We start from the raw sequence: 20,033 nt of genomic DNA, 5'->3' as shown, positions 1-20,033 counted from the left end.
TCTCGACTTTGCTGATGATGCTGTCTTATTGATATCAAACCAATAAATGTACAAAAGCATCTGTCTATTAGAGTCACAGGCTTTGATCTGCAGATCAGCATCCAAAGTGTTCTCAGTAGGTTATGAAAACCTTACTTCATATCAACAATAGACCCTTAGAAAGAGTAACGGACTTTCAGTATCTTGGATCGTACATCATCAATTCAGAAAATATTAGAGAACATAAACAACTGGCTCTAGTCTTCCATAACAAACTGTGACCAATCTGGAAATCATCATTAAAGACAAAATTAGGACTATGCCATGCATCCAGCAGATTCATCTCCTTGTATGGTTCTCAAACCTGGACAATAAGCACCAAAATAACTACAGATTTAATTAACTCCTTTGGAACTGCATGTCTCAGACTGATCATTAGATACACTTGGATGGAGCATGTCACTAACCCTACTATGCTAAATCTGGCTAAGCAAGAACCACTTATCAATACAGCCAAAAAATTACAAGTCGTATCCTAAAGTCTCACCCTTTTTGGAATCTCTCATCCTGTACAAACCAGAAGATGGCAATGACCATAGAGGAAGACCATGCAAATTTTGGCAATACATCTTTGAAACCATTAATAGACTGAATTGTAAAACTCCATCTGATATCTACCAGTTAGCTCAACATAGAGAGACTTGGAAGACCATAATTTGCAATCTTTAATTTTTGATCTAAATCTCTTTTTACGTTGTATCATATTGTGAATAAACTATGATGATGATGAAACAGATAATATTATCTTGTATTTTCTTGTGTATGGTTGTTCTAAGACTCATTTTAGACCTCTCATGATGTCCTGCCATGTGTTCAAAAGTTGGCACTTTAAAAGATTAGCATCCATTCATCTTTGTTTAAAAGTGTCAGTACAGTCATCCCTCGACTTACGTTCGTTCAAGTTACATCCTTTCGAAGATACGTCCATGATCCCATAATAGAATAAATAACATTTTTGACTATATTTTCGAACAAGATGTAAGTGAGCTTAAAGTAAAAAGGTTTTTATTTAGCAACAATGCAGTGGCAACAGCACATTCAGTGGCAACTTCCCTCGGTAGTCAGCACTTGGCTTCAACAGTTCCTCTGTTGATTTTGTGTTCAAAAAATATGTTACTTGTGTATTTATCATTAAATATTTTGTGATATTTTGTGCAACATGCCCTTACATGCCCAATTAAAAAACCTAGTGAAGAATCGCAGAAAAAGAGGCGAGCAATTGATCTTGAAAGGAAGTTACAAGTTCAACGATAGTGACAAAGCAATGACAAGGTCCTATCAGTGATTGGAAAAGCTACTTCCATCATGTCATGCACAGAGGACTTGAGCCAAAAGCACATACCTCTTAGCACTATGACCATAACTGCTAAGGCACTAAGTCTCTTCAACATGTTGAAGGAGAAAGCAGGACCTGATTACGATATGAAGTCAACGCTTCCAGTTTGTTCATGAGATTCAAGCAGCGTTTTGCACTGCATAATGTGAAAATATATGGTGAATCTTCAATTTCCAATGAGATGGCTGCCAAGGAGTTTGTGGAGAAATTGGATAAAATTATTACAGAGGAAAATTATTTGCACAGCAAATATTTAATATGGATGAGACCTCCTTTTTTTCAGAAAAAAATGCCCAAGCAGACAATTCATCCACAAAAAGCTAAAATCTATGCCCAGTTTCAAAGCTCTTAAAGACTGTATTATGATTCTGTTAGGGGGATAATGTGGCTGTATATAAACTGAAACCATTTGTGATATGGCACAGTGAGAATCCAGGAGCCTTCAAAAACATTATGAAGCATACTCTCCCAGTTCATTAGCAGAGATATAAGAAGTCTTGGATGACTCGAAAATTGTTTACGGATGTCTTAAGCAACTGTTAAGTGAGTGAAATAGAAAGCCGTTGTGTAAAATCATCCGTCTTATATCAGTGATCTGCACCAAGTTCAAGTTCATGGTTCTCCCTCCAAACACTACTTCATTGATCCAACCGATGGATCAGTGAATTCTAGTAGTGTTTAAGGTTTATTATATACGGAGAACTTTTTTCACAAGCCATTTCTGCTAATGAAAACGACTAGACTCCCATGCAATTCTGGAAAGCATTCAATATTTATCATGCTATTAAAAATATTGCTATAGTTTGGGACGAAGTGATCTCTCTCTCTCAGTGTATGAGTGGCATATGGAAAAAGACATTAAAAAGGTTTGTGCATGACTTTGGAAGTTTTGTAAAAAAAAAAATGAAGACCTTTGTAAATTGAGTGAAGAAATAGTGAGCCCAGCAACAGTCAGAAACTCGAAGTGAATGATGACATCGTTCAACTCATAGGAGGTGCCCCTGAAGAGTTAACCAACGAAGAATTGGTCGAACTTCTGGAGGAACAACGTATTGCAGAAGAGGAAGAACTAGAAAAGGAAGAGGAAAAAGAGAATCAAGGAGAGGTAGTAAACAATTCACAGTGAAGGGTCTTGTAGAAATGTTCTCTGCAGTTAGCGATGTTCTCAAAATGGTTGTAGACATGGACCCCAATGTTGAACGCTACTTATTAGTAGAAAGGAAAGTACATGATAAATTTGCTTGCTATAAACAAATTTATAATGAAAAGAAGAGGAATAAGCAAAGCACATTGAACATTTTCATCAAAAAAAAAAGGTTATACCAGAAGAGTCGCAGCCTGGTTCTTCCAATAGGGAAGGTAATGAAGATGTGATTGTGGAGGAATATTTGGGTGATTATTCTCCTCTTCTATAGTGGCAGTAACACATAGTACAGTTTTATAATAAGGTATAAAAATTAAAATGACAGTATACTTATTACTATTAAGTCCCTAACCACTATAACTCTGTTGATATAATGTATCAACTTACCTCCGAACTGACTTACATCCTGCCTGATGGAACAGAACCGCAACTTAAGTCGAGGGATGACTGTATATTGAAGTTTTCCTGAAAGGTTAGCATGTCAAACAATCTTTTCCCAATATAATAAATTTAGTTTAATCCTTTATCCAAGTGTGAGCAAACAAAGTTTGTGCCTGAAAGTACCTTCAGGACTGGGGTAAGGTGGTACAACACTGGGCAACTCTTTGCAAAGGTGGAGCAAGCTAACATCACTCCTATCTCAGTATCTCTCATAATGCAAAACACATCTCCTTGTGGATATGTATAATGTTATGCATTAAGGGAAGGGCCACTACCCAGACTAGTTTTGACCTTTATTGAGGTCTCTTCAGCGGGAGCCAGGCCCAAGTGGAGATACCAGGCAGAAGCATTAGCAAGGTCATCTCTACCTATAGGAGTTGCCAAACGGTGTGCCACCTTTTTATTAAATTACTCTGGATTTAGAGAAAGATGTTGAAAGTTTATTTTTCACTTGGTTAGACTATAATAAATTTAGTTTAATCCTTTATCCAAGTGTGAGCAAACAAAGTTTGCACCTGAAAGTATCTTCAGGACTGGGGTAAGGTGGTACAACACTCGGCAACTCGTTGCAAAGGTGGAGCAAGCTAACATCACTCCTATCTTAGTATCTCCCATAATGCAAAACACATCTCCTTGCGACGAGTTGTCCGGTGTTGTCCCACCTTACTCCAGTCCTGAAGATACTTTCAGGCACAAACTTTGTTTGCTCACACTTGGATAAAGTATTAAACTAAATTTATTATATTCTAACCAAGTGAAAAATAAACTTTCAACATCTTTCTCTAAATCCAGAGTAATTTAATAAAAAGGTGGCACACCTTTTGGCAACTCCTGTAGGCATAGATGACCTTGGCATTACTTCTGCCTGGTATCTCTCCACTTGGTCCTGACTCCCACTGAAGAGACTTCGATAAAGGTCGAAACTAGTCTGGGTAGTGGCCCTTCCCTTAATACATAACATTATACATATCTGCAAGGCGATGTGTTTTGCATTATGTGAGATACTGAGATAAGAGTGATGTTAGCTTGCTCCCCCTTTGCAACAAGTTGCCCAGTGTTGTGCCATCTTACCCCAGTGCTGAAGATACTTTCAAGTGCACACTTTGTTTGTTCACACTTGGATAAAGGATTAAACTAAATTTATTATAGTCTAACCAATTGAAAAATAAACTTTCAAAATCTTTTCCCAACTTGGATTATCAGTTACTAGTTTTTCCCTTACTTGTTTCAAACTATTCATTGCATTGTTGGTAAAACAACTTCCAACGATGGAAATACTTTTATTGGGATTATATTGATCAAGTGCATATAACAATAACTAAGTTATACCAACTAGTTTCACCAACTAAGTCTGTTGGCATCTTCAGGGTACATAACTGATGTACGGCACTAAAAAGTAAAAAACTGTTACAAACTATAATCAACCGATTCCAATTATATTAAACAAAGAACAGAGCACGTACAATACATTCATAGAGCGTGGATGATATCACTTGTTGTTATTTAGGAACGTTCCATAGTTGGCACTGTAATTCAGTTCTGGCGAGTTGAAGGATTTGATAAGGGTCTTCCAGATCACGGGCAAGATTAGTCCTTGGTTCCTGTTAAGGTTTTGTGTACAGTGGGCAACTGTTGTGGCCTCCTTAAAAATTCAGGAGCGGAAGTCCTCCTCCATGTAAGGAATTGTGCTTCTATCTCCCACTCTGTGGTATGGTTCGTTCTTGAGAAATGAAAAGCTAATCCTGATTTTTCTTCTCTGTTATTATTGACGTCACCTATGTGTTCTTTTTGCCTAATTTCAAGGCTCCTTGAAGTTTGGCCGATGTAATTCAAGCCGCATGAGCATGGTATGTTATAAACTCCAGCATATTTGGAGAAAGGATGGCTATCTTTTGGAGATCTTAAGAATTGTCTAATCGTTTCTGTGAGTTTAAAGGCCACTCTTATTTTATGTGGTCTAAGGAGTCTAACAATCTTATTGGAAACTGTCCCCAAATATGGAATGACGATGGTAGAAATATAACGTACATCATCTTGTTGTCTTTGTCGGGGTTCAAAGAAAAGTATCTTGTGGACGAGTGTTCGAGGAAATCCATTCATGGTAAGGTTGGTGGATATCAGGGATAGTTTTCCTGGAGGTCTTGTTGATCTGTTGTAAGGAGAGAGGCACGGTTCTTCAACATATGTACAATACTAAGTTTCTGAGAAATGTGGTGTGAGGAAGTGAAATGTAAATAACGTCCTGCATTGGTAGGTTTGCGGTAAACTGAGAAGTTGATACCACCATTCGGAAGCTTCTTAATTAAGGTGTCCAGAAATGATAATTTCATCAACAGGCTATGGATTTAAATTCCACTATGGGCATGGATGTTTGTGAGTGGCTTTAGATGGGGAATGAATTTCGTTGCCTAGTGCAAAACCATCTTTTTCAAGCCTGAAAGTGGCTTGAAAAAGTTCCATGTTTGGTTTCTGGAGCAAGGCTTCAAAACCTATTAGTTTGACAATATGCTAACCACTTTGAAGAGCAAGCTCTTTAAGGTACGTTATGATATATAGTGAGCTTCATTGTTGAGATCCACTACAGCCAGTACATTTGATATGGGGGAAAAAAAAAGCTCTTGTGAGAATTTAAATTAATTAGAGAACAAATTCTACATCAGTTTTTTAAAATTTAATTTAAAATAAATGTTAATTAGAATCAGGTCTTCATCTTGCTCATTAGAGATAAATAAATAGAGACTCAGAATGGTAAGAAACCATATTTGGAAAGCAGAATTCCTAACATATCCATGTTTTGATCTTGTGACATTGCTAACATATGATAGGTTTTCTGCATACTCTGAATGGGACTTTACGAAAATAAATATTCTGGATTGTATATGCAGTAATGTTATATAATTTCAGTGAAATTAAGAAACTCCATACCAAGTGAATCTTTCAAATAAGATGCCATTTTTATATTTAAATGGACTTTAATAAAATTACAGTTGATTAATCTCTGATTTTTATTTTAACTTGATCAAAAAAAAAAAAAAATCTATTTTCATGTTTTCGATAGTCATTCGAAGAGGAACCAGGTCCTCAGAACTATGTAGTTGGCTCCTTCCCAAAAGATTTTGAGTATAGATCTGATGATATAGAAAATGATATTCATGGTTCCATACCAAGTGACCAAAAGCCTCGTATAATGTTAATGGGCCTTCGACGGTTCGTATCTTAAATTATTAGACTTTTTATTATTTACTTGTTAGTCATCATGGAATTCATAGTATGTATTCTTAAGGGGGCATACATGAGACTGTGATGACAAAATTACAACATAATTATGTTTGCATTATTATTATAATTACTTTCTGTCAGAAACTTTCTTCCACATGTATTATTTGTCACATCTCAGTATGGTTAAATCTTACAAGAAAAAATTTTATGAATTAGTATCAGACTTGTTAGTTTTGTGTACCTTTTTTGTACACTTGTGAGAGTTTTTTTTTAAATATACATTAAATGAAGAGACTTTTGCTGTATCATAGGAACTTTAAATATGATTCCTTTTTCAAGACTGCCTCTTTAAATTCTTGAGTCTGCCATGAAGTTAAGATTTTTGTATGCTTGCCTGCAACTTCTCACATGCCTCCCTGACTGAATCAGTCAGTTGTTGTTTTCTTCACATTTTGCCACTGAATGTTTAAGGTTTAGTTTTCATTTTCCAACTTGTTTTTTCTTGAAAAATACTGAAAGCTGCCTAGATGGTACCTATTTTTCTTTTCAACGTGATATTCATTTTATTCTTATCAAGACTATATGATAATCACTTCCTATTTTGTATCTCTTGTATACTCTTATATCCTGAATCAGCATTAAGATATCACTGTCAACAATAACATGGTTCAATAACACTTCTCAATTTTTGTTTTCCCTCCCTGTGAATGTGTGCAAATCATTATGTTGAAACATGTTGTGAGTCATAATGACTAGTTCATATCCTGAGCAGAAATCCAGCTTACCATTTTTAAAATAGCTTCACTCTTCAAGTTTTCCCAAAACATTTCTGTATGTCTGTTAATTTCCCACATTGCTGTTTAGATCAACAAGAACCAACTTTTCCTTTTTATGTTAGTGACTGTCTTTCTATGGGACTGTAGGCAGAAGTAAATCTCAGTGTCCAATTTTCCCATTTTGAAATTTGTAGTTACCACTCTACTTGAAATTGTCTGCTATTTAGGATGTTTTAACTTCATGTTTATTGTTGATGGCTATAGCTACTCCTTCCTATCTCTAATCACTCTTGCTGAAATATAATATTGTATAGTTATTATTTAGCAGATCTCACCTGTTTGTCTTCTTAAGCTTTCTAACACCAGTTCTGTCAACATGGTACTTTCTACCTCTTCTGCTAGTTAATGTGTGATGACTATTCAGTTTCAGTAAATTATTGTAATCAGTGTAAATATATATAGAAAGTTTTTTACCTTGGGTGTAATATATGTTAAAGATACCAAGCTATTTTAAACCTTCTAAGTGACCCGTAAAGTAGTACACGAGTTGCCTAGACTTGTACTACTTTACGGGTTACTTAGACTCGTACTACTTGATGGGTCACTTAGACTTGCATTACATGCAGGTGCAAACTTGACTTATTTGTCTGTTTGCTTACTTGGGAAATGGAGTAAAAACCAGGTTTAAAATAGCTTGGTATCTTTAGTGTAAATATATTTATAAAAATTCCGTCTATTATTAAACAATTGCTATATTGACTAGTGATACCTGTTTATAAAATGAATGGTATCATTCTAGTCATTATGTAAGATCTGACTACTGTATATATGTACAACACAGAAATATTCTAAATCTTATAACTTTACTTGCTGATAATGAATCAACTTGCTTGAGAGAGAATTGTCTAATATACTTATTTGTAAATTGGTATGAATAATATTGCATATTATATTACAAATTTGAATTAGCCCTTTTTGGGAAATTAAACTATATGAACTATCCGGGTCCAAAAATGTAAATATATTTATAAAAATTCCGTCTATTATTAAACAATTGCTATATTGACTAGTGATACCTGTTTATAAAATGAATGGTATCATTCTAGTCATTATGTAAGATCTGACTACTGTATATATGTACAACACAGAAATATTCTAAATCTTATAACTTTACTTGCTGATAATGAATCAACTTGCTTGAGAGAGAATTGTCTAATATACTTATTTGTAAATTGGTATGAATAATATTGCATATTATATTACAAATTTGAATTAGCCCTTTTTGGGAAATTAAACTATATGAACTATCCGGGTCCAAAAATGATTCCTGTCAGAACTTTTATAATTTTCTGCAAATCTGTTCCATTTTATCTTGTGTTTTCAAGCAAAAAAATCTCTGAGAATAGGATTGGTTAAGGTTTCAAAATCAGTTGTTATGAGAAAGATGCATTGTATTGTTTGAGCTTTCTATAACTTAAATGTCTTCATGGTTTCATTTAAAACTTGACTTCTGGTTTAAAATGAGATGAACAAAATTGGTTAAGTGGATATCTTGGAATAATGTACAAGTTTCAAAAACACATAAATACTGTAATTAGATATATAAGATATATACCATCATGGTTTTATCAGAAAGGTTTCATTCTTTAATTGTATTCATTTCATTCAGCTGCTTTGATCAGTCTGTGACATATGGCATAAACATTCTAAGTACCTATTACACTTAATTCACCAAATGGTTCAGTATCAAGAATTAGCAGTGCTATATCTTATCATACATCAAACTTTAATTTGTTAAATACATTATTTTTTCTTAACTAGTGGTGTATGTTGTTCATATATATCTTTAGATGGATTCGATAATAAAGCTCATACATTAGAGCTCCTGCCGCGAATCTTTTAAAACCAACCAACACTCATTGATCATATTTCAGAATTAACTATATATATATTTTTTAAAAAAAGTCATAGTTCCCTTTTCTTTGTTTTTTTCCCTCTCCCAGCTATTATCATGAATTTGAACTATGTTTCATGGTATACATTTGATGACTGCTGTTTTTTTGTTGGATAGAATATTTTTGATTGAATAGTTTTTCTGCTGTTGAGATGTTAGTGTGATGTATAGAATCAATCCAGTGTCACAGGGAATTGCATAATTAAATATATTATACAATTAATATAATGACAGGCAAAACCTGAGATTTTAAAGGTTAGTGGATGTTAAAAGAAAAGCATAAGGGAATCAAATAAAATGGGAATTAATTTACTAAAATAATGAAAATGATGAGAAAAAAATTGAAGAATTTTATGAGAAAATAGATTGAAGTATTCAAGATATTGAAGGAGTGAAAGACACGGTGTTAATCATTATGGGCGATTGGAATGCCAAAATAGAAAAGGAAAGAATAAGTTCTGTTGTAGTCCCATATAGATATGGTGTAAGTGATAGCGATGATAGATCTGTTGAACAGGGGCGAATTCTGGTCTTGAAATTCACGCTTGCTCTTGTTATCATTCAGGGAATGAGAGGTGTGATTGAAGTCAGATTATCGGAATAATGAATTACTGACCATTTAAAACTATATATTTAGAAATTTATATACATTTAATCATACAAATACAACATTTATTTTACAAATGATATTTATCTTTTTCAGTTTAGCTGCTTGAATATAAATTCTACCCTATGGTTCTTTATGAACTGGTCAATAACATCATCATAAAAAGTTGGTTGTAACTTAATTTTCCCAAGCAACATGCACACCTGTAAAGGCTGGCTGAAGCTCACTGGCTAGAGCTACTTTGACTGCGTATGGCCTTATGTTTAAGACGACGTGAAGGGAGCGGATATGGCTATGCGCATGCATGAAATCACAGTGCTGCAGCGAGGACTTGGAAGCTCTTACAACCGAGCAAGCCAAGGTATCTTTGACTAGATGAGCAAGCATTGACCTTCGATACACAATGCTAAGCTCAATTATTGCCATGCAAGTTTAAGACGTCTTCTGTCTACAAAAATAAAAAGCCTAAATGGAATGCATTTATTAACTAATAAATATTACTTCTTTCTCAATTAATGAGCTTGCGCAGCAAGCATAGCGAGCATGGAGAATTTGCCACTGCTGTTGAATTTTGTTTAAAATATAAATTGATAATTGCAAACACTTTTTAATGAACAAAAAGAAAAAGCAAGCTATACTTGGAGATCTAACTGTACACATACTAATCAAATAGATTTTATTATGATCAATCAAAGATATAGAAATGGAATAACAAATGCCAAAGTTATGCCAAGTGCTGACTATGGATCAGATCACAGACTTGTGAGAATTATAATAAATATAAAGTTAAAAAGATAACTTACAGATTTAGAACATTCAAATAGAATACAGATAAACTAAATAACAGTAACACCAAGACTTTATTTCAGAATAATGTAGTATATATATTCAAAAGAAAGAAGACCACAACAAATGGATCGAGATAAATAAGGGGAACGAAATTGTTGCTTTGCTCGAGTCTGTTCGCCCCAAAATTGTTGGTATAAGTGAGATGTGGTTAGATGAAGATGACATCCTGACAGGAATAGAGATGAACGGATATGATATTTTTCATGAAGATAGACAGGGAAGAAAGGGAGGAGGAGTACTGTTAATGGTAGCAGATGAGTTGTGCCCATCTAAGGTGGAATTACAAGGTGCAAATAGTGGTCACGGTTTTGAGGCGGTATGGTGTGAGGTAGAAGTAAACAGGATGAAATATTTAGTTGGGGGTTGCTATAGACCTGGTAATATGGAGGGTAACGAGAAGGAAATGTATAGGCAAATTGGCCTAGCTAGCAAGAAATGAGTGATCATTATGGGCGACTTTAATTATGGTAATATAGACTGGAAGCAAGAGACTGCATCTGAGGGTAAAGAAAATAATTTTTTGGAATTTTTGAAAGATAATTACCTTAGGCAGCACATAACAGAGGGTACACGAGGATCAAGAGTATTGGATTTGATCATCTCATGAGATGATGTTATTATAAATGAGGTGTCAAATCTTCCACCAGTTGGTGAGAGTGACCACGAGGTGATCACGTGCAGGGTGACCAGTCATTCGAGGACGTCTGTTAGAAAGGGATATATGTGGAATTATAAGACTGGTAATTACGAAAAGCTCAGGAAACAGCTTGCGATAATAAATTGGAAAGAGGAACTGGATGGAAATGATATCAATGCTGCTTGGGCCATGCTCAAGAACTATTTGGTGGAGGCAATATCAGAGTGTATTCCAAGGGTCAAGAGGTAAATAGATTGGGTGTAAAATGGATGAATGAAGAGATAAGGTATGCAATCTGGAAGAAGAAGGTATTATGGAAGAAACACAAAATGAGTATTTATAACAACCAGTTGCGTGAGAAGTACAAAGATAAGGGTAGCAAAAATGCAGTATGAGCAGCAGTTAGCTAAAACACCCAAAAAAAATAATGAGTTTTTTCGATATGTGGTCAGTAGAAGAAAGAATGATTATGGTAGGATGGGATTGATTGGTGAAAGCGGAGGAATGATAACCGCTGCAGAAGATATAGTTGAGATATTTAGTGAGCAATTTCTAAAGGTATTTCATTCTTGTGAAAGTGGCATCATGCAGAACTTGAAAGCAGTGGGAAAGGAGGAGAAACTGTTATATATTGTTTCTTATTTATATATACTTCAATTATCTTTTCTTGTGTGTAGCCTAACTAGATTCCACCTAGGGATATTTCCTTTTCAGATACTTTCAAATTTGTATTTATACTGCGCCAGCCAGTATCCTATAACAGGAATTTATTCAAGTTCAGGGAAATATTCCTAGATTCATTGGCATACACTCTAACATGCGCTTAAATAGATATCGGTACTTTGCTATCGTGACCAATGATCTATTACTTAAACATATATATCTAAAATTTCTCCCGCTATGGTTCTAATTTTATAAGTGGTAATTTGATATCTCGAATTCAGGCATGACTCAGGCATATGCAATAAAACATGTTTATTGGAACTAAATGACAATTACAACTAAATTGAATCAGATTACTAAAACTCTAATTCTCTTGCTAAGTTAAATCTCATGCTAACATAATTAGACAATTCTAAATTAATCAAGTTCACCTAGACAGATCAAATTGTTAATCACACAGAACAATAGAAAGCAATGACAATATTACACTAAATTAAGATTCTCTCATAAATGTTATTCATAGAGTACATACTATACAACTTGTTGCTTTCTCAGTTAAGGTTATGTACTAAACAAATTACACTTATTATTTCAGTCACATACAATTAGATTAGTTCCTGACAATTCCTTGTCCAACAGAATTTGCTGTCTCAAATACGAAATCTTATCCAAGTTCTCTAAAGGAATGTCTACGTTACTTAATCAAACATAAATTTCAATCTCCTGTCACTTCCGTAATATATAACAAAGATCTCTACATTACCCAGTTCTTTCCGAAGGTCTATTAACTACCACGTGTTGTTCTTGTCATCCTTCGATCGGCTATCTCAGCGCCTGACTTTTGACTACGTCATCCTTTCTACTGCTGCCGGACTCAAACTATTTTCTTCCGCGACTGGGGGCTATCTCCGCTCCTTTCCGATGAGACATCCAGCGACTGGCGTGATTTCTGTATAGGCTGATGATTCGCGTACGGTTCCGTGTGGAATCTTGGTTCAGCATAATCAGGAAAACAGCCCGCTGTCTGACATCTATGATGTCGGACAGCGTCCTTTCTCCGACCCTGGCTCGTCCTTTCTCCGATCACCGGTCAAGAATCCTCGAGATGAAATCCGGAACAAAAAGCCTTGCAATAATGCACGCATTGCCTTATATTCTATGTTCTAGCGCCCTCTTTTTGCTGTATCCTTTATTTCACACGACCCTTAGTTTTAATGCCTTTAAGATGATCCTTTCTCTCCTTATTGCTGTTAGGTGCTGTCTTCGAGGAAAGCGCGCTTACGTTATTTTCTGCGTACGCTGTAGCCTCCGGCGTCACGACCGATACGTACGTTTCAGACACAACCTTTACACTGTTACTCATTACCTGTCTGGCGACGCGACTTATGTTATTTGAGATAGCTTAATAATACACATATTTAACCTATATTTCTTTTACATAGAATCATTAATTTGTACACAAAGTTCTTTACATAGTATTACAATTCTACTAAAAGGAGGTAATTCTAATTCTAAAGTTTCCAGTTTCCACATAAGGATATTCTTCCCCTTCGTTTTCCTCCCCCCTCCCCTCACAAAAAATGCAGCCCTAAACAAAATAATATATATATATATTATTAATAGTAACCCGGGTTTCCAATCTCATTTCCCGTATCAAAACGCACCCCATGTCCCCCCCCGTTTATAAACAACCTTCAGCAAGATCTTGGAATTGGAAGGCATCATAGAACCAAAAACAAGGTATGTACAAAATTTTTTCCACCTCTTTTATTCTGCCATATTGCCTTCTATACTCACCCATAATGCCCTAAAAATATATATATACCCCCTTTTTTTTTGAGTAATGTTAGCCAATGTATTAAAATAAGGGACACTCCTAAACAAAAACAGGCTATAATAGCCGTAATTATATTAATTCTAATTTTATTTACAGTTAGTACTTTATTTCTTCTGCTCGAGTACAAGTTTTTTTCCTTCAGCTGATTTTTCTGACTTGTTAAATCCTGAATGAATTGTTTCCTTTTAAAGGATCTTCATTCAGGATGTAACAAAACTGTTAGTAAGTGAACCCGAGGTATATGAGGAATTGAATAGACTTATGTAAATAAGGCTGTGGGACTTGATGCTATTTCACCACGTCTCGAGGGAATGTGCCAGAGAGTTAACAACAGCTTTTGTATATCTTTTCAACATGAGTCTCTCACTGGGTCAAGTTCCAAAAGAGTGGAAAGAGGATAAAATTGTTTCAATTCATAAGGGAGGTGATAAGAGTAAGGCTTTGAATTATAGACCAGTCTGTGTGTCTGGAGTTGTGGTCAAGGTATTAGAGATATTAGTTAGGAATAAGATTCAGAATTGTGTTGACAACAGAAAAATACTCTTTGGCGGTCAGCATGGATTTACTAAAGGAAGATCGTGCTTTATTAATCTGCTTACTTTTTATAATAAAGTGACAAATGCTTTGGATAAGGGTGTTGCATATACAGTGGTATATTTAGATTTTGCAAAGGCGTTTGATAAATTGCCACATGAGAAGCTGGTAATTAAATTGGAACAGATGGGGCTGAACAGCAGATTGGTTGGCTGGATTGGAGATTGGCTGTCTGATAGGTATCAGCAAGCTGTCTATGGAGGAGCGATATCCCAGAAGAGGAAAGTTACTAGTAGTGTGCCTCAAGGGTCTGTTTTGGGTCTGTTGCTGCATAATTTGTATGCAAATGATATCTGGAGAGGTCTGAATGGTGATGTGCAATTGTTTGCAGATGATGCAAAGTTGGGGAGAGCTATCAGGAGTAGTGTGGATGCTGTAGCTTTGCAAGAGGACTTGAATACACTGGCTGAATGGGTAAATAAGTGGGGATGTCAATTCAATGTTTCAAAGTGTAAGGTTTTGAAATTTGGGAAGTAGAAATGGGATGTAAAATACACAATCGGTGCAAATATGTTGGAAGTGGTAGAGGAAATGAGAGATCTGGGAGTGATTGTAGACAAGGACCTAAAATTTCGGGGACATGTTACTGAAATAGTGAAGACAACACAGTGGATAATGGGAATGATGTGGAGGACATTGACTTGTAGAAGTAAGGATGTTATGGTTTCTTTTGTATAAGGCTTTGATCAGGCCACATATGGATTACTGTGCACAGATCTGGTCACCTGGTTTTCAAAAAGATGAAATTGCATTGGAAAAAGTTCAGAGGCGATTGACTAAGGTGGTTTCTGGTCTCTGGAATGTAGAGTATGAAGACAGATTGACAAAATGCAATTTACAGAAATTGGTGGATAGAAGGAGGGGGGGGGAGATATGATCGAGATATATAAGCTGTTAAAAGGTTATTATCAGATTAAAGTCGGGGGGAGGTTTTGCACAGAATGGGTGAGGATAGCAGGAGAACAAGAGGTCATTCCTGGAAGCTGTATAAGGAGGGAGTGAGGAGCAAGTTTTTTGCATGGAGAGTGGTGAGTGATTGGAATGCTTTGCCCAAGAATGTGGTGTGTGCAGAGACAGTGAATATATTTAAGGCACAGTAAGATAAACGGTGTGTGTGTGTATAACAGTGGACCTCCCACAATGAGTCTTTGACTCCATGGAGGTGTTTATAATAATAATAATAAAAGAAGCAATATTGACTGCAGCAGAAAAACATATGTTAAAAACAAAAAGTAAATTTAAAAAAACATGGATGACTGAAGAGATACTAGAAGTAATAGATAAAAGAAGAACCTTGAAAAAATAACCCCAATGTTTCGAAATGTAGAATATAAAAGATCAGGTAGACAAATAAAAAATAAATATAAAGTAGAAAAACATAGATGGGTCAATAATAATTGCTTAGAAGTAGAGAAATTAGATAAAGAAAATAAAATTGTAGAGTTGAATTCAAAAATAAAATTTCTTAATAACCAAAAGAAAATAAGCCAACAGTTAAAAGATAAGAATGTTATTATAAATCCAGGAACTGTGTAATGACCACAGGCCTGGCAAACCTACGATCAGTGTTCATTCAAAAAATCCAGGTATACTTAAAGAAGAAATAGTAAGTGCAATAAAAGAACTACCTAATGGCAAAATGACTGGATGTGATGGAATATCAGCTGAGTTAAAAAAAAAAAGAGATGGTTGGTGGGGGGGGGGAAGGAACAGATTTTTAAACAGAAATAATACAGAATATGTACAGGCATATATACAGGAATATGTCACAGGCATACTACCAGAAGACTTCATAAAATCTATTTGCATTCCGATACCAAAAAAAAAAAAAAAAGAATAATGCAGCAGAATGTAAAGATTTTAGAACAATTAGTATCATATTCCATACTTCAAAAATGTTATTGAAAATAATAAAAAAACAGAATGTTTTCTATAATTAAATGGCATATAAGTGAACAACAAAAAAGATTCATGACAGGAAAAAGTACAATTAATGCCATTTATGAATTAAAAGCTATTACTGAAAGAACAATAGAAATAAATAATGACATATCTTTGCTTTATAGACTTTATAGACACAGTAAGCCATGAAAAGTTAATAGAAATATTAAAAGGCATTCAAATTGATACAAAAGACCTCATAATAATAATAGAATCATACTGGAATCAGAAGACACAAATATAAATGATATTAATAAATGAAACAATAGATATCAGAAGAGGAGTGGGACAAGGGTGTATAATATCCCCTATATTTTTCAATATATACCATGAAATGATGATGAAAGAATATGAAGATATTGAAATGGGAATAAAAATAAATGGCATTGGAATTAACAATATTAGATTTGCTGATGACTTGGTGCTCATAGTGAAATCAAAAATAATTACAAAATATGGTTGAAATATTAATCAAAATGAGTCAAAATTATGGCTTAGTAATAAATACAGGTAAAACCAAGTATATGGTAATATATAGAGTATCAACAGGATTCATTCAAAATGTAAAGGCTTATAATTATTTAGGAGTAATGATTACAGAAGATGGAACAACAGTTATGGAAATAAAATCAAGAACAGCTAATTCCAAAGAAGCATTCTGGAATAATAAATTAGTAATGACCTCTGGAATAAATAAGACTAAAATAAGAATAATAAAATTCTACTTATGGTCCACATTGAATTATGGATGTGAGACGTGGACATATACAAAATCCATAATCAAGAAATTGCAGGCCTTGGAGATGTGGTGCTATAGGAGAGTACTTAAGATTTCTTGGAATGAGAAAAAAACTAATGAAGAGGTATTTGAAGTTAATGGGAACCAAAAGAGCACTCATGGAAGACGTTATAAAGAGAAAGTGCAAGATGGCAGGACACATATTAAGAGAATCAGCAGGGAAAACGTCTCTGGAAAACTGGAGAGAAAATTAGAGGGAAGAAAATCTCTTAGTAGAACATCTTTGGGTTGATGATGTAAAGAAATGGATGGGTAACAAGAGGTATTATGAGATCGAAAGAATGACAGAGGATCAGACACTCTGGCATACCATGGTTGCTAATCTCCAAATTGGAGAAGCTACTTAAGAAGGAGATACTAATTTAAATCATTTTTGTGGCTTAAACATGCAACAAAAATTATATAGAATTTATTCAAAAACTCCAATATATTTCATCCACGACATTGTCAAGGAGATAGACCGTTAACTACATTCACAAGATGAATCAAAATAATGAGTCATGAATCATGCATATATTAGCTCATGTCTTGATTGCATATGATATGATATTATGTGATATATATGTTAGATATGATATATCTACTCTATATATATAAAAAGATAAGCCGAAATTTGGAACGTTTTTATGTCATGGTTTTTGTCTTACCAGCTTACCAACCCGGAACTTGGGGGGGGGAGGGGCACCATAGGCACTAGGAGGATGGAGCCCCCCCCCCAGTATCATATATATTATATGATATTATATAGTACAGTGGTATCTCGCTAATCTGAACTGCAGTTTAAAAAAAGTTTTATTTATTACGTATTATTATTTTATGCACTATTATTTTTATTTGATAATTATTATTTTAACTATTATTATTTATTTTATTATTATTACAGTACAATATTTTTTTCATACTGTTGATTGTACGGTTATATTGTAGGCCTATTTTGATTTATTGTGTGTGTGTGTTGACGTTGGATTTTTCATACTGTACAATACGTACTGTATTGCTGGAATGAATCACCGAATTTGAAATCAAATCAGATGCTGAAATTATAAATATGACACTACAGAGTGAATTAGAAGACGATGACGATAAAGAACTCGAAGAAAAAAAAAGTAAAACATGAAGAGGTAGTTGACAATTTTAATATGTGTGTAGAATGGGCTAAGCAGAATGATGGGTTAATTCAGCTCCGAGAAGAAGCATTCGAAAAAAGTTTAGCTTTCAAGAAGCAAAAGAAAATCGGTGACTTCTTTACAAAGAAATAAAACTTTTTTTTTGTGTGTGTTATTTTGTGAAACTTTTTTTTGTGTTGTGTACAAGGAAGTGATATTTTTTATGCAAATTAAGTTATGTACTGAACTATGCAATTGTATTAAATCAGAATCCTCAACAATAGAGGTACATACAAACTAAATTTTTTACTTAAATAAATTTGTGTACTGTAAAATTTAAGTTTAACGATACAGTACAGTAGCTTTTTTTCTATCAGTTACTTCATTTATTTACAGAATTAAATTGATGCACCATTAGAATCTGATTATTTTTGTCTTAAACGCTAGTTATTGTTCTCTCTTGGGGGAAAATTCGCTAATCTGAATGAGCACGGTTTTTGTTAGTTCGGATTAGTGAGATAACACTGTATATGATATTACACTGTTAGAATTCAAAGGAACAATTGTAAGTTGGATGGATAAAAATTATTTAAAATAATTATTAATTAAATTAAATTAAAATAAAATTAAATTATTAATTAAATTAAAAAAATTTAAAAATTAAAAAAAAAAAATAAAAGTACAAGCCATTAGGAAAAAGAAAACCAGGATATCCTCTTAAACGATTCAACGATGACTTCTAAGGCCGGAACAGGCCATGCTAGGCAGTAAATCCTTGATACAGATGATGATGATGAATTATTAATTAAAAAGAACTTATGAACAATTAATAGTGATAACTTTCCAATATTTAGATATTGGCATACAGTCTGATTGGTTCATGTTAGGAAGATTTTGTAGTGTTTCACATTTCAAGGAAAAGATGATTGAATTTGAATTTGCTGGAATTAAGAAGTTTTGTATGGTTCCAAAGAACTCTGTGCCTAGTGTCTGCATTGATGGAAATTTAAATAGGTTTACAATGTCTTCTGGGAAATCAGACTGTAAATACTGAACAGAGTCTTGTAATGGTATATTAGTAAATAGGGAGACTACATTAAAAGAAACTATAATCTCTTTATTAGACGGATGTAGATCTTTTATGTTCTCTTTGAAGTCAAGGCTGTTTTTGATATAAGAGCTGGTATGGGCAGTAAGATTCCGAAGATGATGATGATAGATGTTTTGTAAGGTAGAGAACCAATACAGTTGACTATTGGTCATAGTGGGTTGTCATCCTTATGTATTTTAGGAAGACCTTAGAGATGAGGCAGACAGGCATGTTGAATTTGTAACTTCTCAACAGTAGTGGCATCCCACAATTGTATATTGTCTAAGAATTTATTTAATGTATTGATCTGACTTTTTGTTGGATCCCTGCTAATAACATTGTAGGTTGATCTATCTCTTAATAAGATATTAATTTTATGATTATACTCAGTGGCATTCGTGGCCTTTGTAAGCCTTCATGATGACAATATTGGTGTTCTAGCATAGAGAACAAAGAACTTGTACCTTTGGAAAGGGTATATTTAAAGGAGGTGATTTCAATTTCCTATAATACAGTTCCTTCAGTGATGGTATAAGTTTGTAGATCCTTCCAAAATGTGTAATTTTCCACCTTTCCACATTAAATTGACATCCATTATGTTCTGCCTATACAGTTAGACAGAACATAATGACATCATCCTGTAAGATCTGTTCATCACCTTGATTAACTGTTATCCAACTCAACTTTGCATAATAAGCAAAAAACTGAATGTCTCCCTTCAAATTATTTCCTGTATTGTTTATGTAAAAATTAAAGGAGGTGGTTTCAATTTTCTATAATACATTTCCCTCAGTGATGGTATAAATTTAGAACTTTATCATCAATTCCCAACTCCTACACTACCTTGAAGCTACCTGTCTAATAAATGACTGCCAGTATGAATTCTGTCACTGCTGATCAACAGGAAATCTGCTCACATATGTCACCCATCTTTGGACAAATGCCATAGAGAAGTTTGGCAAATTTCAAGCAGTTGTGCTTGATATCTCTAAGGCGTTTAA

At 34.2% G+C, this 20,033-nt stretch overlaps 1 protein-coding gene across 2 annotated transcripts in view; it reads left to right on the top strand.

Moving 5' to 3' along the window:
* The window catches only part of RagC-D (Ras-related GTP binding C/D), a 215,556-nt gene that overhangs the window by 6,493 nt on the left and 189,030 nt on the right, over positions 1–20,033 (top strand). For both annotated transcript variants that reach the window (XM_090391300.1, XM_090391301.1), the window contains exon 2: positions 6,019–6,167. In XM_090391300.1, the coding sequence (XP_090247426.1) occupies positions 6,019–6,167 (149 nt within the window). The remainder of the gene's footprint in view (positions 1–6,018; positions 6,168–20,033) is intronic.

Source organism: Typopeltis vanoorti, chromosome 4 (assembly GCF_054136105.1).
Source record: "Typopeltis vanoorti isolate ZY-2024b chromosome 4, IOZ_Tvanoo_1.0, whole genome shotgun sequence".
Lineage (NCBI taxonomy): Eukaryota > Metazoa > Arthropoda > Arachnida > Uropygi > Thelyphonidae > Typopeltis > Typopeltis vanoorti.
This window is presented reverse-complemented; position numbering and strand designations above follow the sequence as displayed.